At 39.8% G+C, this 27,963-nt stretch overlaps 1 protein-coding gene across 2 annotated transcripts; it reads left to right on the top strand.

The window, feature by feature from the left end:
* Positions 1-792: 792 nt before the first annotated feature.
* On the top strand, positions 793-27,667 carry KCTD20 (potassium channel tetramerization domain containing 20). 2 transcript variants are annotated; one of them, XM_060021917.1, is made up of 9 exons: positions 793-950; positions 15,492-15,605; positions 16,417-16,622; positions 19,211-19,484; positions 21,874-21,976; positions 22,335-22,455; positions 23,528-23,725; positions 25,103-25,213; positions 26,552-27,667. In XM_060021917.1, exons 3-9 carry the CDS (start codon positions 16,463-16,465, stop codon positions 26,842-26,844), a joined length of 1,260 nt encoding a protein of 419 aa, XP_059877900.1. In that variant the 5' UTR covers positions 793-950; positions 15,492-15,605; positions 16,417-16,462; the 3' UTR covers positions 26,845-27,667. The 2 variants fall into 2 exon arrangements, with proteins under 2 accessions (XP_059877900.1, XP_059877901.1); XM_060021918.1 differs by lacking the exon at positions 15,492-15,605 and having other exon boundaries at positions 802-950.
* The last annotated feature ends 296 nt before the right edge of the window (positions 27,668-27,963 follow it).

Genomic DNA, 27,963 nt, shown 5'->3' with positions numbered 1-27,963 from the left:
TAGTTTTTAGACTCTTAAGTAATGAAAAAGAAGTTGACTCAAAATTTAAGAAATCGTGCTATTATTAACTTAATTGGTCTTCAACAATTTTAAAACAAAATAGTTTGCATAACCAGTATAACTTTTTATTTAACTAGTATAACTTTTAAAAGTACAAAAACCAGTAGAAATCATGACAGAAAGGACTGATGCTATTTCTTTTACGCTTTATAGGTCATGGACTATACATAGATACTTTTTTGAATGTTGAAATATTTTACTAGTAACACAACCAATTTTCCAATAATTTGCTTCAGGTTGATTAAAAATGTGTAATTCAGCTTTGTTTGCTATACTATGTCGTTTCCTTAAACTCAAGGTTTGAGAAAAACGTGGAGTTTTCCTCCCTCCTCTAGGTCAGAATGCATATCCGGGAGAGGGATTTCCAAGCAAAAGGTGTTTAAGGAACTCCATTATTCTCACTACCTCCTTCCCCCAAACGTATGTAAAGAGCCGGGCTCCACAGTTTTCTAAAAGCATTGGCTGTCCCGGGGCTGCGCGAGCTTGTTTCACAATTCAGATAACTACTAACTTTTCCGTTTCAGACTTTTAATAATTGAAAGAGGGTATCCGCAGCTCAGAAATCGATCTACCGTGGCTGTGCAGCGGTGAGAGCGTCCTGCGTGGGACGCGGGGGCGTGTCGGGAAGGAAAAGGGACACCCTGCGGCGCGCTGCCCAGGGGGTTGGCCGGAGCCCGGCCTTCCCGGCGTGCCCCGCGCGCCGAAGGGGGACTCTTAACGTGAAGCGCCGGGTGACTCAGCCGTGTGGCCGCGCGGGCCGGGGCGGGGGCTGGGGGGCGCGCGCCGCTGCGGCCCGGGCGGTCCGAGGGGCGGCTGCTTGCGGCGCCGTGTGCGCGCGCCTCCCGGGCGGATTCGGCCCCCGAGCGCGAGAGCGCGGCGGGGAGCTTCAGGTAAGTGGCGGCGCGAGACCGTTCGCCTCGAAGACCCGGCGGGCCGAGTGCGGCAGCGGGCCTGGCCCCGGAAGGTGCCTTTGTGTCGTGGGTAGGAGGCCGACTCCTCAGGACGCCGCTCGGGCGGCAGCCCGCCGGGTCGGACCCCCAGTTTGAAAGCCCGCGGGGCTACAGTCATCTCGAGGCACAACGTTGGCAAATGGGTTCTAGGCGCCAGTTTCCGTGCTGAGGGTAAAGCTTGGTAATCCGGGGAAGAAGGGGGGGTCGCCTTGTGTGGAAATCGTCAACACAGTCGTGGGGACAACTAAAGTATAACTTGACTTTCCTGCAGGCCTTTGGTGTTTTGAATCCCAACAGAAGAGGAATGATGAGAGCCCCGGAGTGTTTATTGATAAAACATTTGCAGACGTGTTTTTTCTGGCAGTTAATTGAATCATTAAAAATTAGGTAGTTGGTCGGACTTCTCGCTCTTTGCACCCCTGCTTCAGTCTTCCTTCTCTGCCACCCACAAATTACTAGCTTTCATCAGTGCCTCTGAGTGTAGAAGAGCTGGGGGAGCCTCAACTGGTAATTTTCTTTTAAATAAAACCTTACTTTTTATAGCGTTCAGTGTTTTCGGGTTTAAAAGCCTAGTTCTGCACTATCAAAAAAAACCCAAACCTTCTATTTTGGAGTTTGTGATTCTTTCTGAAAATTCCTGGATTGATCCGATTTATTTTTAAAGGAGAAAGCAGTGAACAAACTAACAGGATAAACAGACTGAGGAACTGTTTAACCAGTTTATGAAAATGAATTTTCCAGGCCCTTTAATTGTGCCCCTGTTAGCTGTTAAACAACTAGCTGCAGCTGTTACCTGAGAAATTAAGGTTCTTTTTTTAATGGTCCTCGAAACAGTGTTGTAGTTATAGCAGTTGAATTTGAAGAATCCGGTTGAAGAACTCCACCCTTAACTCCTCTTCCCCACCCCCCGACCCAAATTCTGGGACAGTAGTTCTCAAACATAAGTTTGCTCCTTAAAAGTACTAATACCCCTCCCAGAATTTTTTTTTATAATTTTTAAAATTGTTTATACAATTTTTAAAGGTTACTTTCCATTTACAGTTATTACCAAATATTGGCTCTACTCCCCGTGTTGTACAGTACATCCTTGAGCCTTACACCCAATAGTTTGTACCTCCCACTCCCCCAGCCCTATATTATTCCACCCCCACCTGGTAACCACTTGTTTTTTCTCTGTATCTGTGAGTCTGCTTCTTTTTTGTTATATTCACTGGTGTGTTGTATTTTTTTTAGATAACACATGTAAGTGATATCATACAGTATTCGTCTTTCTCTGACTTTTCACTTAGCATAATGCCCTCCAGGTCCATCCATGTTGCTGCAAATGGCAAAATTTCATTCTTTTTTTATGATTGAGTAGTAGTCCATTGTGTGTGTGTATTCTACATCTTCTTTATCCATTCACCTGTTGATGGACACTTAGGTTGCTTCCTTATCTTGGTAATTGTAAATAATGCTGCTGTGAACATTAGGGTACATATATCTTTTCCAATTAGTGATTTTGTTTTTTTCAGATATATAGCCAGTAGTGGAATTGCTGGGTCATATGGTAGTTCTGTTTTAGTTTTGAGAAACCTCCGTACTGTTTTCCACAGTGGCTGCACCAATTTACATTCCCACCAACAGTGTACAAGGGTTCCTTTTTCTCCACATCCTTGCCAACATGTTTTATTTGTGTTCTTTTTGATGATAGTTGTTCTGACAGGCGTGAGGTGATATCTCATGTGGTTTTGATTTGTACCTCTCCCAGAAATTTGATTCTGGAGATCAGTGATGGGTTTCCGAGTCTGCATTTTAAGCAAGCACCCCCTCCCTTGGTCTGTTATTGGTGATCCAGGGACTACACTTTGAGAAACACCAAAATAGGGTTGCCCTGAGAATTTTTAGAACTGCCCAACTTCCTTATCCCTTTATTGATTTACTCTCCCCTGCCCCCTAACCAATCATAAGCCAAGAAGATCAGACTCTTTGGAAGGAAACTTTAGAAAAGATAGTGCTTTCTTGGACTCTGACACCAGGGTAGGAAGTACTTTCATACATATTATAATATTGCCTTAGAGATGGTCTGTGCCTGGTAATCTGTCCTTTTACCTTCTGGGAGCTGCTTCCAGTAGCATCAGCTCATAAGTTATGCCGTTAGGCCAAATCTTCCCCCCTCCCAACTAATTTAGTCTCCTTCCCCTTAGAACCAGGACAGCCAGTGCCTTGTATTTCCCATTGCCTTGAGCTCTCAGATATCCTGGTATGTAGCAGTACCAGTAGCATTTATGAGGGCTTTCAGGTCATCTGAACATTAATTCAGTCATCAGATACCCCAGTAACGCCTGTTTTGTGCAAAGCACTGTAGTAGGCCATTTTAGCAACAACGTTGCAAAGATGTCATAGAGTTGCCTTGCTCCCTTGAGGTAGATTTGAGGGCTGGATAACCTCTGCTCCCAAAGCTTTTTGTTTCTTAGTTCTTCTTCAAATAGATGTGTAGGGATGAGATTAGAGTTAGACTGTGTGTTTCTGACTTTTTTTCTGTCTTTGGTTTCTTCGTGGCATCTCATTTTTCTTACTAATCTTTTTCTGTTGATTCACAAAATACCATGTCTTTCCTTCTATAGCCCTGGGCTTTCCGATTGTTGTGTCTTACTCTGCCCCTGAATCTGAGCATGCCTACTCCTTGGCTAACTGGAGTAAAGTTTAGGGAAATTGTTGGCATACTGAATGATTTCTAGTTGGAAGACCCAGAGTCATGGAAATATGAGGCTTAGAGCTATAAGGGAACCTATTACAAATTTATCTATTGCAATCCTCTTGCCTTTTAAGATGAGGAATCTGAGAGATGAGACGGCAGAGTGAGGACTCCTGGCTCCTAGCCCAGTGTTCTTTCCACTAAATCATCTCAAGAAAAATGCTTCAAAAATGGAAAAGGCGGGCTTCCCTGGTGGCGCAGTGGTTGAGAGTCCGCCTGCCAATGCAGGGGACACGGGTTCGTGGCCCGGTCTGGGAAGATCCCACATGCCGCGGAGCGGCTGGGCCCGTGAGCCATAGCCGCTGAGCCTGCGCGTCTGGAGCCTGTGCTCCGCAACAGGAGAGGCCATAACAGTGAGAGGCCTGCGTACCGCAAAAAAAAAAAAAGGAAAAGGCTTAGAGAAGTTCAGTTATAAGTAGATAAAGAAAACTGAGAGACTTTCACATGAGTACAGAAGCAGTATTTGGAAAAATGGAGATTGAAGGAGAGTATTTTCTACCACATAAATCAGGAAGATTGGGAACACTAAAATAAGGAACTCTGAAGCTTGGAATAAGTAGTAATAGAACAAATAAGAACAATTAGTTATCTTGTAATCCCAAGAAATGTTATGAACTCGGTATTTTTTTTTAAATTTGGTAAAGGTTAAAGTAAGTACATTGGTGAATTTTTTTTTTTTTTTTTTTTTTTGCGGTACGCAAGCATGTGGGATCTTCCTGGACTGGGGCACGAACCCGTGTCCCTGCATCGGCAGGCAGACGCTCAATCACTGCGCCACCAGGGAAGTCCCGGTGAATTTTTATTAAATGTTAGATGTTTGAGCAATGTCCAGAATCTTTTGAAGTTGTCGCATAACCGTACTGTTGTCCTTACCCAAGTTATTAGGTATCTCTGTGGGAGACAGAATATAAGACTGATCTAACTGCTAATCTGATTCAATATACTTCTTATGAGAAATGAGATTATTGGAATAGTATATGCATTTCTGGAATCATAGGAAGGAAAGAAGTATGGATGAAAGAAGAGAACCCTTTGCTGTTTTTGCTTAGAGTCCCCAAAGTAGACATTGTTTTTTGTTTTTTGAAATACATTTATTTATTTATTTATTTTTGGTGGCATTTGGGTCTTTGTTGTTGCGCCCGGGCGTTCTCTAGTTGCGGCGAGCAGGGGCTACTCTTCGTTGCTGTGCGTGGGCTTCTCTTTGTTGCGGAGCACAGGCTCTAGGTGTGGGGGCTTCAGTAGTTGTGGCACGCAGCTCTAGACCGCAGACTCAGTAGTTGTGGCTCATGGGCTTAGTTGCTGCGCAGCATGTGGGATCTTCCCAGACCAGGGCTCGAACCCGTGTCGCCTGCATTGGCAGGTGGATTCTTTTTTTTTTTTAATTTAAAATTTTTATTTTATTTATGTTTTTGGCTGTGTTGGGTCTTTGTTGCTATGCGCGGGCTTTCTCTAGTTGCGGTGAGTGGGGGCTATTCTTTGTTGAGGGGTGCAGGCTTCTCATTGTGGTGGCTTCTCTTGTTGTGGAGCACAGGCTCTAGGCGCGCGGGCTCAGTAGGTGTGGCTAGGGGGCTCAGTCGTTGTGGCTCATGGGCTCTAGAGCGCAGGCTCAGTAGTTGTGGCGCACGGGCTTAGTTGCTCCATGGCACTGGGATCTTCCCGGGCCAGGGTTCGAACCCGTGTCCCCTGCATTGGCAGGCGGATTCTTAACCACTGCACCACCAGGGAAGTCCATCCCAAAATAGACATTGTTGGATTGTTCTTGTATATTCATGAAAGTAGAATTAGAAATAGTAAGGACTTAGTAATTAGTAGACATCGTTATGTTCCAGACACTGTGCTAAATGTTTTTACATCCATTGCCTCATTTAATTATCTCCATTTTATAGCCAAGGAATCTAAGACACAAAGAGCTTAAGTTTGCCCAAAGTCATACACTGTGTAAGTGGCAGAGCCAGCATTCAAATTTAAACTGACTCCAAAGCCATTACAATTTATGCTCAATAGTGCCCTCATTATACTTCATTGGGCAGTGGTTAAGAATGTGGGCTTTGGAGCCAATTTTAACTGGGTTTAAGTCTTAGTACCTTCATTTACTAGCTTGGATATTCATCAGTTTCTATGTCTCCGAAAAAGAGGTTGTAATAGTACCTACCTCAGAGGGTTATTAGGATTGGGTTAATTCATGTAAAATGCTTTGATTTGCACCTGACTATTGTGAGTTCCCAGGAGATGCTGGCTGTTAACTGTTTTTTTTTAAATATTTTAATTTAAGAAGATATTTTCTTTAGATTCAGATTGTCCTTTCCAGCATTGAAATATTAAGGCTTTTATGATAAGTATAGGTAATTAAACTATCTCTGTTCTTATTATAACATGGAGGCGGGGCTTACTAATATTTTGGAAAGCACTGGGGTGTAGTAGAAAGATCTGTGACATGATTTGGTTAAGAAGATTATTAAAGAAAGTTCACCTTCCTTAGAATAAAACAGCTAATGATCTACACTTCTATATGAAGATCACAGTCCATACCTTAAAACCATGTAAGATGCCTTCAGTGTGTTTGCCCTAAATCTCTTTTTCTGTGGGAGAGGGTAAAATTTAATTTCTGCAGTTGTATCTGTGTATTAGTTTGCTAGGACTGCCCTAACAAAGTACCACAAACTGTGTGACTTAAACAACAGAAATTTATTTTCCCACAATCCTGGAGGCTGGAAGCCCAAGTTCAAGGTGTTGGCGGGGTTGGTTTCTTCTAAGGCCTCTCTCCTTGGCTTGGAGGTGGCTGCCTTCTCCTCCCTGTGTCTTCACATGGTCAGTCTTCCCTCTGTGCCTGTATGTGTCCTCATCTCCTCTACTTAAAAGGACACCATTTGTATTGGATTAGGGCCCACCCTAATGACTTCATTTAATCTTAATCACCTCTTTAAGGCCCTATTTCCAGTCACATTCTGAGGATTTAGGGTAATGGACTTCAACATATGAATTTTGAGGGAAACACAATTTAATTTAGCTCATAACAATCTGTTTAGGGAATTAAATGTCAGGTAATCTGAATGTTCCATTGCCCTAATTGTTGAGCACCCTCTGACTTGGGATTCTAGCATCATCCTTTATCCTGTGCCTGCCCACCTGTCCTACCTTCTGCCTGTTCCTTAGAACCATGCTTGCTGTTGAGTACCCTAGGAAGCACACCATGCCTCCACATTAAGCCCTTGTGTTGGATTTAAAGCTACCAAGATTATTCTGTCATCCTATTGAATAATCTGCTTGAGAAACTATTTCATGTTTTTAACCTGAATTCCTAATTTGTCTTATATTCCTAATATTTCTTCTTTAATCTAGATGGAAAAATGTCCAAATCTCTTTAGTAATATATCATTTTCTTCTGAAACTTTAAAAAATTTCTTTTAAACTGTTCTAAGCTTTAAAAATACTCCAAAAAAAAAATACTCCAAGATTTTCTTGAAAAGTTCCCTGTTTTTACAGATACATTTTCCTTTCTCATTTTAAAAGTAATAACACATTCATTTTAGAGACTTTGGCATACTCAATAAAACAATTTTTAAAAATCACATATGATAAGCCTACAATTAAGGGAGAATAGTTGTTTATATTTTTAATCTTTTTTTCTGTGACTATACTTATTGTTTCAACCTGCCCTTTTTAAGTCTAGTTTATCAGTACTGTTTCATGCTATTTTAGTTATTATTCTAAAACTTTTTTAGTCAGCATATGAATTATATTGATTTTAGAATGTTAAGTCAACCTTTGCCATATGTATTATCCTTTTTGATGTATCTGGGTTTGATTTTTTAATAATTTGTATAGGATTTTGTGCTTATGAGAAAAAGTCATCTGTAATGCTTTTTGGTAATGTTCTTGTCAGGTTTTGGGTCAGTATTATGCTGGCCTCAGAAAATGAATTGGGATATAGGTTCTCTTTTTCTGTTCTCTGGAAGCGTTTGTATAAGATTGATGTAATTTCTTCCTTAAAGGCGTGGAAGAATTTGCTAGTCAGGACACTTGGTCCTGAAGTTTTCTTTGAAGGACGGTTTTAATTATGGAATATGGTTCTGTGTAGTATTTATATATCATCAAAATAATCTATGTCATCTATCTATTTGTATATAAATATACACACGTATATATTAAGCTGCTTATTGAAGGGAGTTGGTGTATACATTGTGGAGACTGGACTAGGCCATCAGGAACGCAGGCTGGGACTCTAGGGCAGGAGTTGAAGCTGCATTCCAGTCAAATTTCTTCTTCCTCAGAGAAACCTCAGTTCTGCCCTTAAAGCCTTTCAATTGTTGGATCAGGCCCACCCACATTATCTAGGATAATCTTCCTTACTTAAACTAAAATGATTAAAGACTTTAATCACATCTACCAAATACCTTCACAGTAACATGTAGATTAGTGTTTGATTGAATAACTAGGACTTTAGCCTCAAGAGTTGCCGTATAAAACTGACCATCACAGCTTCTCTGCAGTCTTGGCTATCTTACTAGTTGTCTAATGCCTTCAAACAAATGGGGTTTATTTTGGTTTTTGTTTTCTGTTTTACCCATCCCATTCTGATAATTGCATTATTCCAGGGCATAGGACTTGCCAATGCGTGGAAGTCACGGTGGGTGTGGGGAGGAAGGCAGACTTCAACTTGGCACAAGGAAAAAAAAAATTTTTTTCCCTTGAGGATTGCTGGCCACCAATAGGGTGAGCTAAGCAAGAGATTCCTTATTTTGGGATTTTTTAGGTAGGATGGACTGAACTAATAGAAGTGTTTTTGTAGTCCTAGATGGAAGGTGATTTGGGACCCAGATTTTTTTTGAGATTTATGATTGGTAAAATTGTGGGGGGAAATTGGGAGCCCATCATCAGGTTGCCAGCCTTTTAGGACATTAAAAAAAAAATCTGACTATCATTTTCTGTCACCATTATGTTGTAAAAGAAAAGACATTTAATATCAGAAAAGAAGTAAAGATTTAATTTAGGTACCAAGAAAGCATTACACTAATATATACCATAATTTTCAATTCACATTTTAATATTTTTGAAATCAGGCTGTATCTTAAAATCATGTATATATTTAATATAATAGTGCTTTCCTGAAACGCTGTTATTATATTGATGTCTTAGGCAATGTCACGTGTCTTAGAACTGGGATAATAATTGTGTGTGTGTGTGCCCGCCCCCATGTGTTACATCATCTCCACTGTCCTCATTTTTGCTAAGAGTCGGTGAAAACTTTTGATGCTAATTGATACTGGTCCTTGAACCATCTTCTGACACAGTGATTTTGGATTGTCTCCAGAATTTTCAATGTTTGTTCTATTGCTACAGTACTGATCCATGGATCTGTCCCCTAAGACCTTCCGATCTTTTCTTACAGTACAAAAACTTAGCTCTTTCTTATAAAATGGCCTACTGTATTGAGTAATACATTTAAAAAATTTTAATTGCACTCCCTTGTACTGTTTAAAGACATTATTGCTAATAGTATATCTCTTGGATATTTCCTGGAAGTTTGCCATTAAGTAATCTTTAACAGCTTGTGTATCTCTTCCTATAGAGAGTTTTAGATAATAGCAAGCAGAAGAGCGCCCTGGACATTAGGGACCTCATATGTTGACTGGCTTTTTCTTAGGAGTCATGAGCTTTGCCTGGTCTGTTATGTACCTTGGATTGTTCCTAGCTTAAAGGTGTCATTAGAATGACCATATCTAGTTGAATCCATCAAAAGATAGAAGCACCTGTGTAGAAATTACAGAATTTGATCTACCCTGTTTTTAGGTAATAAAGTTGAAAGTTACAGCAGAATTAGGTAAGGTCTTAATTTGAACTTGGGGAACTCAGATTGTAAAATCAACCCCTATCTGGAGTTAATTGATTTAGAGGTCATCTCAAAGCAACTATTTAAACAGAAAAGGTGCTAGGTGTGCCTGTTACTGGCACAGAAAGGTCATATGTCCTGGCTCCAGACCTTGGGCTTGAAATCATATCTCCAAACCTGTGAAACTTACATAGAATTCATGAAGTAAATCAGACCTATAAGGAGAGGTAACACAGCTTAAGGGAAACATGCATTTGACTCGAGCCAGAAGCCTGGATTTTGAAGCCTGGCTCTACTATTTATTAGCTATGTGACTGTGGGAACTTAACCTGTTTCTTCCTCAGTTTCCTCATCTGTAAATAGGGGTAACAATAGTACCTACTTCATAAAAGTTTTTTTTTGAGTATTAAGTTAAATTATATAAAGTACTTAGAATAATATGTAGCACATGATATATGTTAAATCAGTGAAGTTTAAGTCCATCTGGACTTAAGATGGAATGTTTGTGGTGATTCGGCATATTGAAGAATCTCAACTGATTGATTTGGTTCCAGTGTAAAATGTGTTCTTGAGTAACTGGGTTTAGATTTGATTATTAGTTTAAGGATATAAGAAAACTTTGCATTTTGAAAGAGTGTTGCAATATTTAAGAACTTCTTGAGATATACTAGATTCAAAAGTTTACTTTTTTAGGATTTACTAAAGGTTTTTTGAGTACTTAAAAGATTTGCTTGGGAGGCAATTAAAGTGCTAAAACAAGAAAAGAACATATTAAGATGATAAGTATAGTTTAAAATGTTTGGCAATATCAAACTTAGGATCGTGGTTTTAGGGGATTAAACTATATTTGTCTTATTTTATCTTTTAAACTGAGTAGTGAGTAAAAATATTATTGTTATTTAAGTTTTTTTAATAGGTAATTTGATAAAGTTGTAAAGGAAACTGTTTAAAGGCCTTTAGGCAGTTATAAATTGAATGTAAGGTCTTAAGTCTTAATTTAAATCCAAGTGACTGTAATATAGTCTCTTCTGGCACAAAAGCTGTTCTTGGGCATAAGTTATATTGACAAAAAGGTACTAAGGGCGGTAAGTTAGGGATGTCAAGTAGAGAAGAGGAAAATATATCCAAGCGGTTATAATCTTGTCACTGCTGTCCTTGTGCCTTTTTTTTTTTTTTTTTTTTTTTGCGGTACGCGGGCCTCTCACTGATGTGGCCTCTCCCGTTGCGGAGCACAGGCTCAGTGGCCATGGCTCACGGGCCTAGCCGCTCCGCGTCATGCGGGATCCTCCCGGACCGGGGCACGAACCCGTGTCCCCCGCATCGGCAGGTGGACTCTCAACCACTGCACCACCAGGGAAGCCCTGTCCTTGTGCTTTTATCTGCCAGCTTGCTAGCCTGGCCTCAGCAATTCATAGAGGAAAATGAAGGAGAAGGGATGTGGAATCAGAGGCGTTCCTGCCTTTCTGTGGAATTGGAATGCCCTCTTCTCTCCTTTATCTCTTCTCTTGTTACGGCTTTCTTCCAAGGTAGAAATGAGGAAGAGAAATGGTTCTGGCAACAGATATCTTCAAATGTTATGCCTTGCCCAACTTGTATAGTTTTTTTGCCTTAAGTTCTATTTCCTAGCCTATTAATGTAGTTTCACCAAGTTCTTGGGTATTTCCCTTTTCTCCCCATCCTTTGTGCATTTTTCTGTTGGGTTAGTTTCATGCATTTTCATAAGCCCTTGAATATTGTGATAATAACTCTTTGTAAAAGTCTGTTGCAAATACAGTTTTTCAAGTATTTTTTTTCCTTTATAGGATTCCTTGCCATACAAAAGTTTAAAAAAAATTTTGTAGTTAGATTTGTCTTTCTCTTCTTTTTTAGCTTTTGGGTTTTTTGGTCTTGATTAAAAAGGCCTCCCTACTCTAAGTTTGTAATCTCCTAGAATATTCTTTAAAAAGAATATTGTTGTGGTTCAGTCTCTCATTCATGAGATGAAAGGGTATACCAGATGAGTTGTTCCCAAACATAGCTAGTCCACAGGATCAGCTGAGGAGTTTGTTAAAAATTCACATTCTTGGGACTTCCCCGGCAGTCCAGTGGTTAAGACTCCACGCTTCCACTGCAGGGGCATGGGTTTGATCCCTGGTCAGGAAACTAAGATCCCACATGAAAAAAAAAAATTCACATTCTCAGATCCACCCTAGACCTACTAAATCAGAATCTCTGGGGAACAGGACCAAAGAATGTTTTTAACAAGTTCTGCTAGGTGATTCTGATTATCAGCTAGACTTGAGAACCACTGGACAAAATAATCACTAAGGTCTCTTCTGATCCTGAAATATCACTTTTCTGTATTTTGTAACTCTTGTGTTTCACATTCTCAACAACTAGGATTGTAAGCTCTTTGAAAGTAGGCAGGACTGTGTCTTAGGTACTACCCTTCTTGCTGTCAACCCACAGAGATCCTTTCATGCCTAGACAATTCCAATACCCTCTTACTCTTCTAGTCCATCTGTGGTTGTATTTATCTTAAAGCAACATGTTGAACATGACACTTCTCTGTGTAAAAACTTTGGCTACAAGACAAAGTCCTAACTCTATTTTACTTTATAACTCAAGGCCTCCGTAAGCTAGCTCCAGCTTGGTTTTCAACCTTATCTTCTAGGGCTGTTGTATACAGCCATCTAAGTCGTGCGTTGTACAGCTCCTTAAATGATGGTGTGCATGGGGTTCCCTGAAGTCGTATGGTATGGTGATTCTGATTTCTCCCACCCTTCACTCTAACCTGGTTGCTCTCCCCACAGCCTGCACTCCTTCATATAGTATAAAGCCTGTTCACACTTACTCTCCTGCTTATTATACACCATTCACCCTGTCTAAAATGCTCTTTCCTTTTTTCTCTATCAAAGTTCTACCTATTAACATCTAAGAGTGGAGTATTAAACAGCCATTAAAAAGAATGAGGAAGACTTCTAATCACTCCTATGGAGTGAATTTGAGATACATTGTTAAGTACAAATAGCAAAGTACAGAACTGGATACGGTATTCCATCTTTTGTATAAGAAAAAGAATTAAGAATTTATATGTATATACACACATTATGCTTATTTCTATAAATAGAAACATGAAAGATAAACAAATTAATAAAACTAGTTATCTGTAGGGAATAGATAGGAAAATATTGGAGGGAAAGGGGAAGGGAGAGACACTTCTCTGAGCATTCCTTTTTTGTAACACTTTAACTTTTGAAGAATGTAAATGTTTTACATATTCAAAAATTAAATTTAAAAATAATGAAAAATAAGCTATAATTGAGTGTTTAAAAATGAACCTAAATTACAGGACATACAGAGAAAAAATAAAAATTAAATAACTTGACGTAGCACACTGACTACATCCCTAGTGGGGTATACTTTAAGGACAAAAAGAATTGACCCCCAAAAGACTTAAACTCAGTAGGTTTATTGTTAGTAATATTAATGTTATAATTTAAAAACTAGTTTATGAACCAAGATTTTCATTGTGAGAGAAAAGATATAGTACTAATATAAAGTAAGTAAAAAAACCATAATGTTGAATTTGAGTTGAAAATATCAATATAAACTCTTTTTTTTTCTTTTTTTTAATCCCCAACTTTGCTTCTAGACCATTTCAGGAGACAATGACATCTCAATAGCTATGAAGACACCTAGTGCTCAGATCCTGATTTATAAATGCTTTTGTCCACTAAAAGGAACAAAGGCTCCAGGGAGGAATAGCTGACTCTAGGTCTCGGTCAGAGATGGTAAAAGGTGAGCTTAGACAAATCTTGTACAAAATAAAGTAGAATAGAATAAAATAAAATAAAATTCCTCTCATGCAAATAAAAAATAAAGCTGCTATGAACTTTCATTAAAAAAAGAAAAATCTTGTACAGGAAGTAGCCTTATCAGCCAGTAGAATTGGGGTTAAATGACACAGATGAAGGCTTGAAGGGAACCATATTAGCCATAACTGGGACTATTTATTTTATTTGGTTGTGCTGGGTCTATTTGGTTGTGGCAGGCGGGCTCCTTAGTTGTGGCATGTGGGCTCCTTAATTTTGGCTCGCAGGCTCCTTAGTTGTGTCATGTGAGTTAGTTGCGGCATGCATGTGGGATCTAGTTCTCTGACCAGGGATCGAACCCAGGCCCCCTGCATTGGGAGCAAAGAGTCTTAACCACTGTGCCACCAGGGAAGTCCCACCTGGGACAATTTGAACCAAAAATTGGACAATTTGAAAACATATGATGGTAATGGATTGTTATAATACATTAGATTAAAACAGATCTTTGAGTTCATAATAATACTTAAAAGGAAGATAAAGGGAGAGTGAAGAAATAGTTCTACTTAACAGAAGAATGCTAGACAATAAATGTAGGAGGAATGATAAAATTAGAAAGTCATCATTTTGTAGTCCCAAATGTAATAATTGATTCAGGCAAGAATCATCAATAGATGCTAAAACCACTGGGTGAAAAGTTATTGGGAGATAGGGTATTAGATCTCTCTTTACAATGGATAGACCTATAGTCACCACTTTAACCACATGATCAAACTTATCCCCTGTAGTGGGATAGCCTGGCATTATGTGCCTCTGATGTGATGGCATTTGGAAGACTCACCTGTCACCTATACATGTACATATTCTTGTTTAAGAAAATTAAATTTGTATCTGATCACGTGGAAACAATCAGATGGATGTTAGAACTGACCTAGACTTTAAATTTTTAAAAAAATTTATTTTTATTTTATTTTTTTATTGAAGTATAGTCTATTTACAATATTGTGTTAGTTTCAGGTGTACAGCAAAGTGATTCAATTATGTTTTTTCAGATTATTTTCCATTACAGTTATTATAAGATACTGAATATAGTTCTGTGTTATATAGTGAATCCTTGTTGCTTATCTGTTTTATGTATAGTAGTTTGTATCTGTTAATCCCATACTCCTAATTTATCCTCCCCCCCTTTCCCCTTTGATAGCCTTAAGTTTGTTTTCCATGTCTGTGAGTCTGTCTCTGTTTTGTATATAGGTTCATTTGTATTATTTTTCAAATTCCACATATAAGTGGTATTATAATATTTGTCTTTGGCTTACTTAGTATGATACTCTCTAGGTCTAACCATGTTGCTGCAAATGGCAATATTTCATTCTTTTTTATGGCTGAATAATATTCCATTGTGTGTGTGTAGATATCTACCAGTCATCTGTTGATGGGCCCTTGGGTAGTTTCCATGTCTTGGGTATTGTAAATAGTGCTGCTGTAAACATTTGGGTGCATGTATCTTTTTGAATTAGAGTTTTTGTCTTTTCTGAATATATGCCCAGGAGTGGATCATATGGTAGCTCTATTTTTAGCGTGGAACCTCCATACTGCTTTCCATAGTAGCTGCACTAATTTACATTCCTACCAACAGTGTAGGAGGGTTCCCTTTTCGGACCTAGGCTTTTTTAAAAAGTCAATTTCATGTAAAACAAAACAATCCCCCCCAAATTGCGGGTGGTGATGGTGGTATAGAATATGCAAGATTAAAAAACTCAGAAAAACCAAATGTAAGGAATGAGCCTTGATTGAATTATGGATCCAAAAAAAAAGGTTCTGAAAGAAAATATGAGGCCAGTTGTGTAAATTTGATTATGGGTTATATATTAGTATTATGGAATTGTTCATTTTCTTAGATGTGAAAACAGTACTGTTGTGTTTTTTAAGAGAATGTTCTCAGAATATGCTTGCTAAAGTAACTGGGTGAAGTGTTGTGATGTCTGTAACTTTAAAGTGATTCAGAAAAATGTGTGTGGTGGGAGAGCACAGGCTCACACACAAATGAGGCAGATAATCATTGGTAAGTCTGGCGGATATATAAGATTTTACTGATTGTAATGATTTTTTCCATTTTCCTGTAGATTTGAAAAGTTTCAAAATAAAAAGTTGAGGAGAAAATCTTATCTTTACTTCAGAGCCCAGCTCAGATTTTGTCTCATATGAAGACTTCCTTTTCCCAACCATACAATCTAGAGGTGATTTTCTCTAACTTTTATGTTTATCTTAAAACCTGAATGCCACATGAGAGCTACCTGAGAAGTTGACTTTTTTAAAAATTATAAATTCCCAGACCCCACTGTAAAGACAGGCCCGAGAATCTGGAACCACTGGTTTGAATCACTTACTCTGTATTTATTACATAAATTTGCTTATCTTTTTCATATATCCCCACCTAACCAGTCGGAGCTTAGGGCTAACCCTTGAAAATGTTGCTCATTGTGTCCCGCAGTGCTGGCACAAAGTGCCATGTGCCTTCCACACAGTAGGTGTTTGGAAAATATATGCTGACTGTATATGTTGACTGTTGATAATCTGAAGAGACTACCAGAAACTTCTCTATAATTTTGAGAGATTTTAAAAAAAGAAACCTAGCTGATAAAAGTGCTTTTAGTCAGTACAAAAGGTCCATTAGAAAACTGTACAGTTTTTAGTTCTAAAACTACAGGTTTGGTTTACAGAAATAACATGTTTGTTATCAGCAAATGTTTGGAATTAAGACTTAACAGTGGTGGGCTTCCCTGGTGGCGCAGTGGTTGAGAGTCCGCCTGCCGATGCAGGGGACACGGGTTCGTGCCCCGGTCTGGGAAGATCCCACATACCGCGGAGCAGCTGGGCCCATGAGCCATGGCCAGTGAGGCTGCGTGTCCGGAGCCTGTGCTCCACAACGGGAGAGCCCACAACAGTGAGGGGCCCACGTACTGCAAAAAAAAAAAAAAAAAAAGAGAGCTGTCTGTCAGTCCTCTAGTTAGGAGAGAGTTCTAAATCATGCATATTCCTGTCTTCCAGGATTTCTCCCTGATCAAGCAGACAGTTCAGGATACAGAGTCCAAGGATGAATGTTCACCGTGGCACTGAGAGCGACAGGTTACTGTGGCAGGAGGCCAGCTGCCTGATGGATGAAGCCTCAGCTGCAGCCCAAGAAAGAGAAGCAAATAGCCCGGCTTCTTCTGGTCTTCAAAATCTTACTTATCCTCTAGGTCCCAGGAATGATGGTACGATGATTAGATCTTGACTTAATGTGGAGGGCTTTCTGACACCTCAGCACCTATTCTGCCCAGAAGGCATAAATGTTCTTAATAAATAAAATATCCAGTTAATTAGCTTCGCTTATATACCACAGTTATATAAATCTATCACAAAAAACCTCCACTTATTTAATCAGTTTAGTACATCTAACTTGGTAATGGTATAAGAAAAATAGTCTCAGGCTTGGAGTCAGAAGACAGATTCACATTCTAGCTCTGCTGCTTATCAGCTGTAACCATGGATGAGATCCTTAATCTTTCTGAGCCCTGCTTTCTTAATCTAGAAAACAAGGTTGTTAATAATTCTTCTTACCTCACAAGGCTAGAAGACTGTTGAGTTAATGGATGTGAAGGCTCTTGGTAAATTGTCAGGTTCTTTTTAACTTTTATGGAAAACAATAGCAACAATAATAATAGCAATTACCATTTATTGAGCACTCACTGTGCTAGAAACTTTACTGTTTTTAGATCAAGGGAGGCAAACTGTGGTCAAATCTGAACCACTGCCTGTTTTTGTAAATAAAATTTTGAAACACAGCCATCATGCCCATTTGTTTACATACTGTCTATATGGCTGCTTTCCTTCTATAGTGGCAGAGACTGTGACCCACAAAGCTCAAAATATTTACTTTTTAGCCCTTCACAGAAAGTTTGCTGATCCCTGCTTAGATTAATCCTCCTGTTACAGATGAGGAAACTGAAGCTTCAAAAGCTTAGGCATAACTTGCTCAGGTTCACACTGCCGGGAGGTAGGGGACTGGGTGGGATTTAAACCTGTCTTTCTGGCCACCGTTCGCTGTTATTTTATATATATCAACGGACAAAAAAGCAGTGTGACTGCCACCCTAGAGTGCCCCATTACGGAGAATTTATGCAATGAGTCTCTTTTCCTACTCACCCATTTAAGCAGGGTGGAATCTGAGGCATCCTTCAGGAATCAACCCAATTTAAGTGCGTCATAGCTGGGGGAAAATCAAGTGCTCTAAAGAGCTGAATAAGTTAGGTGCCTACTTTCATTTTTAAGAATAGCACTTCGAGTGTTGAAAGCCTGTCTTGGTGATTAAAGCGTTTCTTGCTACAAGCTTGCCTATGGATTGTGTGGAAACTTAGCTCTTTGTAAGTTGAAAATTTATCAGAAGCTCTAGGATATGATCCCTAAACAGGATTTTGGTCTAGATTTTGGTTTCCTTTTCTCTAGAAGCAAATGGGGAAAAAATTGAGTGTACTCTAGCTAACAATGAATTATTGTATACAAACTTAAAATACATGAAGGGCGGGAGTGAGACATTAAGTTGTATCTATAACATTTTATTTCTTTCCAATGTAGGAAAATGTTAGCTAGCCAAATCTAGGTGATGTATACATATTGTATTAACTCTGCTTTGGTATATTTGAAATTTTTCATTAAATAAAAAAAAACATTTTAATATTTCAGGAGAACTCCCTATTTAAAAGAATCTTCTAAAAAAAAAAAGTACAGCTATATAATAAAAGCAGCAAACATCAACTAAAAAAAAAGAATCTTCTGGTAATCCTTTTGAAAATACTTTCCCCTGATTCTCTTCTATATACATCCAGATTTCATATATTTAGTTTTGAGCCTGTTTACATGATGTGGTATTAATACATTTTTAAGTGCTCTCACATACTTTATTTCAGTTGATAGTCAAACCAATCCTGTGAGGTAGGTGGAGTGAACATTATTTTCATTTTACAGATGATTAATCAGGTTTAGAAAAATCAAATAAATTACTTAAAGAAAATGGCTCTTTGGTGATACTAGGACAAAAACTCAGGTTCCATGAATGAATTCTAATCCAAGACCATCTGCACTGGAACTTTTCTGTTGAGAGCAAGACCTGCCTGTTCAAAAAACGGTGTTGGTAATGTTAGGATTCTCCTATGTGTAGTGAAAATGCATTTTTCAGTGAATTTCTAGGAAAAGTGACAATTAGAGACTATCACTATCCTTTCTGGAAAATAACATTTAGAAACGTTTTTTAAGAATGTGGAAAACAAATAGTTTTGGCTAACAGAGTTATCAAGTTCCTTAAATAAAACACAGGAAATATGAGTGTTATAAATGAGATAGAAGTGAAAGCGGAAATAAAAAAGCGATGCCTCTGTGAAACAAGACTAGGGAAGGTTAAGCAGTATGGCAGAGGATTGCTTGTTTTCCACAGAAATGCTTCTCTAGTGTTTAATTATTTTTAACCATGTGTGTAGTTTACTTTAAAATTGTTTAATCGTTCTATTTTAAAGTGTAGGCATTACTGCCTTGATTCTCTCCTCCCCAGCGTGCGCGCGCACACACACACACACACACACACACACACACAGAAGAAAAAGTTCAGGGGGATCCAGTATGAGTCTCTAGTTTGTGTTTTTTCTTTACGTGTTTTAGGCAAGAGTTTTTGCGTAAGGATACTTAAAGTTTGGGTTTTTTTGTTTGTGTAATGGTTTTTGTTCTTGTTTTCTTTAAAGAGGACAAGGTTTATTTTTCCCCAGGGCTTTTTGCTGTCAAGTTATTTTGGTTTGTTTGTATGATCTTTTAGACCTTCCACTTGACTCTGCCTCTCAGCCAGCAAATCTTCAGTTCCCTCACATGATGCCACTTCCTGAAGACATCAAAGGCTCTTGCTTCCAAAGTGGGAATAAACGGAACCATGAACCCTTCATCGCTCCAGAACGATTTGGAAACAGCACTGTGGGCTTTGGCAGTAACGTTCATTCTCAGGCACCAGAGAAAGTGACACTTCTCGTAGATGGCACACGTTTTGTTGTCAATCCACAAATTTTCACTGCTCATCCGGATACCATGTTGGGAAGGTAATTGATAATAATTTCCTTCCACATTCACTCTGTCCTCTGTGAATAGAAATACTTGCTATTTGCCTTGCATTAGATTTGAGCATAAAAACATTTCATTGCTTATTTTTCTACCTTCATACTTTTGCGAGACAGAGGACATAAAAACCTTATATGTGTTGGTGATTTTGGGGGGTGGGTACTTTCATTTACAAAGCCAGTATAGTGAAATAAGCCCCCCTACAAAAGGGAGTGCAAAAGGTCCAAATGGTGTCAATTTCTAATGCCTCCACTACTATTCAAGTTTTCTGAAACTGGATCCTTGTATCTGGCTGTTTTGTTTGATGATTGCTCTCTTTATTCTTCGTGTTCCTTCCTCTGTGTTGCTTCATTCAGACTATAGTCTTACCCTCCCCTCACCATCTCCTGCCTCCAGCTTTTTAGGGTTAGAGTTTAGGAATGGAAGGAGTCTACTGACGAGGAGCGCTGTCCAGGAAGTACTTTTAGAGCCTGGGCTGGGAGTTAGGAGATCTCTTTCTGGCCAACTGTAGACCTTAACATGAAGAGCAGATTGGGGTAAGAGTAAAATCATTTGAGTGTATACACACACAAACATTTGGCTTTTGAGGATTTCATCTAGTACTTGAAAGTGGATCTAACCTCACTCTGACTTTGAACTAATTTGAACTGAATTAGAAATCAGAATGGACCACACTAACTTGCTGAATTTTAGGCTAAGTGGAATCTAGCTGTTCAAATATGTGTGTACTTAAACATATACATACAAATTCATGATGAACCATTTTTAACCAGAGCCAAACGTATATATTTCTTAAACATCTGAATTAAGATAGAACATTAAAACATTTTCTAAATTGGCCCTATATCAGACTTGACTTCATGTCCTCAGTCTTGGTATCGCCACCATTTCCCCCCAGGCCCTTCCAGAAAGGCATTCCTCAGGGTAGGCTGTCTGTCTGAAGTAGGTTGCCTCCAAAAGTAGCGCTCAAGAAAAGAAAAGCAAGCATTTTCTGGGTAATAGACCCCTTTATCTACATGGTTCATCAGCTGAGTCAGCCGAGGTCATGAATTCTGAGTTTCTTAGGTTTGTTCTGTCCTGTGGCTACGTAGAGTATTCATAAGCCTAGCCAGTGAGCTTACAGATGTGGGCCACTGGTCACAAGGGGGACAAACTAAGAAGCTGAGAGTGGATTAATGCAGATCCGTGCCACTACTGGATGAATGACTCTAAGGGGGGATTATATTTATGGCATGTTCACTATTTTGATTCATAGCTGTCTCAGCTACACTTCAACCGGAACATTCCAGAAAAATGTCAGCACCCTTTGAAGACTACTTTTATCTAAATGGATTTCTTATGTATGGTGTAGTGATTTGGAAAGCATGTGAGTCTTTTTCAGACCTTGGAAAACAGCCAGTTCAGGGTGGAGGATAACAGTTTCGAACAGTTGGACAGCAGGGCTTCCCAACAGGTTAAGGAAGGAAAAGGCAGTGAGTCCCCAGTGGGCCAGCTGAAGATACCAGCACCTGCCTGTCCTGGCTTCTCCTTCCACAGCTCCTACACAGATGTGCAGCAGGAGTAGTAGAAGTCATGGGGCCAGTTTTACTGGAGGGGATCTGAGAGAGAGAGGAAGGATGGGAAAAGATGAATATAAAAGCAAGACTTCCTCCCTGTGCCCTCATGAGCTCTGAATTCATGCCCAGAGCAGGCCTGCCTCTCTGAAATATGTCAAATTGCTGATGATCCTAATACCTACCCTCCTTTTCTACTTGACCTGAAATTCCCGTCATTAGTTACTCCTTGGATTGAAGAACGGCATTTTCCCCAGAGTTACGCCATTAAAATCTACCAGGAAAGGGAAAGCAGTAACATCTGCACCTACTAATACAGATTCATCTATCAGATTAGATATTGAAAAGCAAAACTCAGAAATATCAAGGATGGTGTGCTGGATAGGTACATGCTGATGGGTGAGAAGGAGGAGACTCTGTCTTCCTGAGCTGCCGGTGCGTGGGCAGGTTCCTGGGCGCTGCGGAGGGCGTGAGAGGCGACTGTCACACCCTCCAGACACTTTCCAAGGGCCACCTCTGCAGGTGCTGTTCTACTTTCTTTGCTGTCGCAGAAGCTCGCTACGGTGGACTGTGAGGGCTTGCTGCTTTGTTCCTCTTGCACTCAAACACTGAAAGCAACTGCTGCCCTCTTTTCCTATCTGAAGGGAGTTTCCTAAGACTTGAGTGTGTCGTATAGGGGTTGAGTCCTAGTGCTGTGTTTTTAACTTACACTGAAAGAGTGGAACGGAGTCTTCCAGAATGAGGTGAAGAAGGGAGAAGTCTCATCTGTGAAGAATCCTGCTGCAGCGGGTAACATTGTTGCCTGGGTATTTTTCAGGATGTTTGGACCAGGAAGAGAGTACAACTTCACACGGCCCAACGAGAAGGGCGAGTATGAGATTGCCGAAGGAATCAGTGCAACTGTATTTCGAACGGTGCTGGTGTGTAGTGGCCTTGTTACATCATCTTCCCTGGGGGCGTGCATGGTCAGAAGCCTTGAGAGTTCCATCAGACTGTGTTCTGACTTTAGGGTTTCTCATTTCTCGTTATTGCCTTTCCCACTTTATTTTCTGTTTCTATAATTCTTAAGTCCTTGCTTGTGTGAGCTCAGTCAGGTATCAAGTTGTGATTAAACATGTCAAGATGGCCAGGAGCCACTTTGCTATCTAATGAATCACCAACTTGGTGATAGTTCTAGTAACCCATCACTTTAATAGAACCAGGAATGAGTAGGGGGTTGAAGAGGAAATTTTTCATGTTGTTCTTTGCCTACATTTCTTCTTCCTAATTTATTTATAGGATTATTACAAAACTGGTATCATCAATTGTCCTGATGGCATCTCTATCCCAGACCTTAGAGATACGTGCGATTATCTCTGCATTAACTTTGACTTCAACACTATCCGATGTCAAGATCTGAGTAAGTGCAGGAGAAGCTGCCAGCTGCGTTTGAGCAGCTGAACTTTGAGTGTGCTTGGAATTGACATTTTTTATTACTAAACAGAAAGCGTTTCAAGTGTGGGTTGAAAATCATCTGTAGAGGCAGAGACGTGGTACTAACCATTCCCTGTCTTGTTTCAAAGCTCTGTGAGAAGTGGAGTAAACAAGAGAACATGTAGTGGGTTCTAAGTCTAGCTTGACCCCGTGAGTCACCAAGCTAATTGCTTCCCCTCTTGGGACCTTGGTGTCCCAACTCTTTAACAAATAAGGATACTGATCCTCAGATATGAGGGAAGGTTCACTAATAAAGTCACACAACATAAATCGGCTGGGTTCTTCTTACAGTTTATCATTATTATTAACTTAGTGTTTAAGTGCTTTATATATGTAAACTTGCATAAGTTTCACAATTGACCCGTGAAAGATAGGTGATAATCTCACTTACCAAATGAGAAGATGGAGAAATTAGCTTGTTCAAAGCTCTAAACATTAAAGCTGGGATTAGAACTGATTGTCTGAATATAAACTCCATGCACTTATCATTACCTAGGCTTCCTGAAATGATTTTAAAATTCTTTGAAGTTCATGGTACATTTCCCTGCATATTCCATGAAGTTCTCTAGATGTGTGGTGTCTCTACTGAGTCTAGTACACACTTAGAGCAAGTCCCTTGGTGTCGCCAAACTTGGTATCATTCCTCTTCTGTGGTACTCTATGAAGTTGCGGTCCAGAGCATCTTCAGAAGAGGTACTATAAAGAGTCATCCCCAAATGATGGTTGTCTCTTGTAGAATTAATGTTTATGTTCTGACATTGCATGTCAAGAAAACCACAGTTGATCAGAATGCTCAGGGTTTATTAAACAGGAGGAGATTGGTAGAATGTGAAAAGTATCTAACATAATAGCCTTGGAGTAGGAGACATACCCTGCCTTTAAATGGGCCACTTCTCTGGACCTTATCAATGATAACAGCTGTTACCTCATAGTCTTTTCACTCCAGTAATTACCTGCATTTGAGCAGAGAGGATATTCACTTGCCTTTTGTCTCCCAGGTGCTTTACTGCATGAACTGTCTAACGACGGCGCTCACAAGCAGTTTGATCACTACCTCGAAGAGCTGATCCTGCCCATCATGGTGGGCTGTGCCAAGAAAGGGGAGCGAGAATGCCACATCGTCGTGCTGACGGACGAGGATTCTGTGGACTGGGACGAAGACCACCCCCCACCCATGGGGGAGGAGTATTCCCAAAGTAGGAGCCCCTTGCATGATGTACCTGTTTCCAGCAAGAAGTGTGCTGCCCAGAGTGGCAGCTAAATCCTAGAACCAGTGTGACTGTCGCTGTTGAGCTGGTGATGAGCACACTCACCTGGATGAGGGTCTTTCCTGCTGGGGAGCACAGGGAACATCATTATACTTCCCATGCCTACCGCTGGTGTCTGGTACTGTGTCAGTACTGCGGCAGCACATTAAGTGGTGGTGTCATTCTTCTCTCCATTTGTTTCACTTTAAATCCTTTTGAATTGGTAGTAATTCAAAATTCAGAAAATACAAAAGGAAAAGTCTTATTCCCACCCCGCCTCATCTACCCAGTTTTCCTCCTCAGTTTCTTTTATATTCTTTCAGATTTATTCAGTGCACATACATAAGCAATTGCATGTTCTTTTCCTAAATGATACCATATTGTAGAGACTGTTCTATATCATGTCTTACATTAAAAGCTTCCACAATCTTTTTTATGGCTGAATAGTATTCCATTGCATGATTGTGCTATAATTGATTTAACCAGCCCTTTTGATGACCATTTAAGCTCTAAATTATAAATAATGCTGCAGTGAATATCTTTTTAAACAAAGTCTTTCACACATGTGTATCTCTACAGAATAATATTCCTAGAAATGAAATTTCTGTATCAAAAGCTTTGTGCTTTTATGATTTTGATAAAATTTGCCAAATTCTCTTTCATAAAGGTTGAGCCAGTTTATACTCACAAGACAATATATGATGGGTTTGTTTCCCATATGCTCACCAAGACAGAGTTTCACTGAACTTTTATCCTTGCCACTCTGATACGTGAAAAACAGCATCTCACTTGAGTTTTAATTTGCATTTCTCACTTCATGAATGAGATTGAACATCTTTTTAAGAGTCATTTTCATTTCCTTTTCTGTTAACTGTAATCATGCCTTTTGCCCATTACAAAATTGGATTGTTAGTCTTTTCCTTAATGATTTGTAAAATCTATTTGTGACCACTGTCTTTATAGACAAGGAAATTAGCCCTTTGTAATATGAGTTGCAAATATTTTTCCCAGTTGTCTTCTTAGTTTTGTTTGGTGTTTTTGGATAAGCAGAGATTTTTTTTTTATGTAATCAAGTGTATCAGTTTTTCTTTTATGACTTCTAGGTTTTATGTCATATCCAGAAAGGTCTTTCCTACCCTGAGACTATAAAAATTTCTTGTATGGTTTCTTTCTTAAGGTTGATTTATTATTTAACATTTAATCTGTGATCCATATGGATTTTTTGGCATCAGGGCTCAGGTCATTAGTCTGAATATGTTAGCTCATCTCCTTCCTCTTACAGAGATGTTCACTCCGTGACTAACCCCAGATTTTTTTTCCCCCCAGTTCTTTATAGCTCTAAGCTCTATAGATTTTTCAAATATATTGAGAATCGGGATGTCGCTAAAACAGTGTTAAAGGAACGGGGCCTGAAAAACATTCGCATTGGAATTGAAGGTAAGAACATCCCAATCAATATTCAGCTTGCATGGCTCATGGAGTAGGTTGGATCTGTGGCCACAGCTTTTGTCCTTAAAACCTGGCTTCCAAGGGCCTAGAGAATAGACACACATGGAAACTACATTCCTACCCAAGTTTGAAGATTCCTATTTTTGTTTTAGTTTGCCCTTACATTTCCTTGTCATTTTATTTCCAGTTGAAAATGCTTTAAAGCAGCTGTAGGAATAAGTTCCAGTTTACTGCCTCAGGATAAAGAGCAGTGAGGACTAGGCACTGGGCGGGTAAATGTAGCAGAGCTCGTGGGCTCACCAAGTGGGAGGGCCAGCCGTTTAGCCAACAATCTTGATGAGGATCTTTCTGCGATCTGGAAGGGTCCTTCTGAAAACTATAACTTGGAGACTCATTTTATTCCACTACCACCTTTGGGGAGTGTCTGGATATATTGACAAAACTGCTTTAAATGATTTGAGCAATGGCTCCCAACCTGTGGTCTCCGTGGAAGGGTATTGGAGACTGATTCCCGGAGAGTGCTGAAGCCATTCTGGTCTCCCCTCCATGAGTCTTTGACTCTTGTGTTTTGCTACTCTAGCTGTCTTAATATTGCTCACAGAACCTGTCGTTGTATCCAGCTTAAGTTGGAACTTAACGTTGGAAGAGATTTTTGATATCATGTATTAAACCTCTTTCTACTGTGTCCTCCTTTGTCTCTTTGGAAACCACAGGGACAGAGTGACAGGGATCACTCCATTTCCCACAGCAGCCCATCAAACTGTCCTACCACGAGAATATTCTTCCACATATATAATAGATAACCTCCTCCCTCTTCTGTCGTCCTTCTAGTTCTAGCCTGTGAAGATAATATACTCTGCATAAGATTTCTCCCATATCCCTGTAACTGACTTTCAGATATTTTAGGCAGCATCCCAGTTTTTTCTTTAGGCTTAAACATTTTGCATTTCCTTAACTACTTCTCATACAGGTTGCCCTCTAAGCAATAGAATTAGAGGACTAGAGTAACCATGCCCCAGTAGGATTTTTGTTCTATAGTATTGAAGCCAGTAAAATAAAGACTTCTGAAATTAGTAGGAGGCTTCTCCCCCTTCCATTAGAAGGGATAAAATTTTTGTTACTTCCCTTCTAAGGACAAGACCTACTAACCTGAGCAGGAGAGAAGCAAGCATGTAGGTGGCTGGGCCTCAGAGAACGTGGTCACTTCCCTGTAGTTTTCACATAGTCTTGGGATTTGGGAGGAAATTCATGTGGTTAGGAAGAAGGAAGTATGGAAACCAGAGTGAGCAATTTGCTGGGGTCATGATGGCTTTTTTCCCATTTCAGGTTATCCTACCTGTAAAGAAAAAATTAAGAGGAGACCTGGTGGCCGGTCTGAAGTGATCTATAATTACGTGCAGCGCCCCTTTATCCAGATGTCATGGGAAAAAGAAGAAGGAAAGAGTCGCCATGTGGATTTCCAGTGTGTTCGAAGCAAATCCCTCACTAACCTGGTAGCTGCTGGAGAAGATGTCTTGGAGGACCAAGAGATATTAATGCACCACCCACCTCAAGTGGATGAACTTGACCGGCTAAACGCCCCACTTTCTCAGATGGCTTCTAACGACTTTCAGGATTAGGGGCAGCTGTGGGCCCCTCTGCCGCCCTTTTCTCTGACTGGGATGCCCATAGCCAATCCTCCCCATGGTTTGTCTCACACTAAGTAGGAGACATGCTTCTCCCCCCTCCTTTCCTTTTCTACCATAATTAATGTGTCCCCTTTTCAGTAAGTCTGTGCCTCCGGCAGGAGATTAAAAAGGACTCACTGGTAATTAAGCTACCAGCTTTGCAACAGCCCTGGTAACTTGAAAATTTTGGGTCTGGTGCTGTTCACCGAGTCTGCATAACTGCAAAAGCAGGAAAGGAGGTCAAGACTCCTGTTGCCTCATATTCAGCAAAGCAGTTCTCATCCTTTACACTCTGTTCTTGGCTTTTGTTTGTTTTATTTGGTTTTATACTAGGCAAATTACTTAGCAGCAAAGGGACCAAACTTAGAAGGAGACAATCTCTATCTTCTACAAGCAGGCACTAATTGGATGCCCATTAGAGGTTAGTGGAGATACCATCCTGGTGGCCTCTGTGCCCAGGTTGCATCTGGGAAGAAATAGGCTCTCATTCAAAATGTCCAAAGGAAATTCTTAGGAGCTTCAGTTCAGTTTTTTTTTTATTATTATTGCAATGAACAATCCAAAACCTCACAGATTCTTTGACAGGAAGGATAATGTATGACAATGTTTATGAAACCTTTTTAGCTTCAACGTTTTTGACCCTAAACAAATTGATTATTCATTTGGAGTGAAATTCACACTTTGATTATCCTGGCTTGGAATCTGGTGTGAAGCCATAGGTCTTCACCCTAGGCCAGCATGCTGTAGGTGTGGCTAGGAGACCTTAGATATGGCTTAAAAGGCTTTCAAGATGAAGGCAATGATTTCTCAGAAGTGCTCAGTTTCTCAGTAGAAAGACTAGTAAGAGCTCGGTGGGTAGGGCTGGGGGTGAATCTGGGTGGGAAAACGTCACCTGCCTAGACTTTGTCTCAGTGCAGGGATTTTCGTTGTATATTCTTTTCATACTATGGAATATTTTTAGGTATCAGGATATTTTAATTTTTGAAATAGCCTATCAGCTGCTCACACTGGGTAAAAAAACCATACTAATGTCATCTCCAAAGGAAGAATGAGTTGAAGGGAAATTAGGCC

Source organism: Delphinus delphis, chromosome 10 (genome assembly GCF_949987515.2).
Source record: "Delphinus delphis chromosome 10, mDelDel1.2, whole genome shotgun sequence".
Taxonomy (NCBI): Eukaryota; Metazoa; Chordata; class Mammalia; order Artiodactyla; family Delphinidae; genus Delphinus; species Delphinus delphis.
The sequence above is the reverse complement of the archived record's forward strand: the minus strand, read 5'-3'. Positions and strand labels throughout refer to the sequence as shown.

Bases quoted from the DNA above. Each gene is read 5' to 3' on its own strand.
- KCTD20 (XM_060021917.1), top strand. From the start codon at position 16,463: ATGAATGTTCACCGTGGCACTGAGAGCGACAGGTTACTGTGGCAGGAG. The intron at 19,485-21,873 runs GTAATTGATAAT...GGTATTTTTCAG, and splicing joins CCGGATACCATGTTGGGAAG to GATGTTTGGACCAGGAAGAG. The intron at 25,214-26,551 runs GTAAGAACATCC...TTCCCATTTCAG, and splicing joins CATTCGCATTGGAATTGAAG to GTTATCCTACCTGTAAAGAA.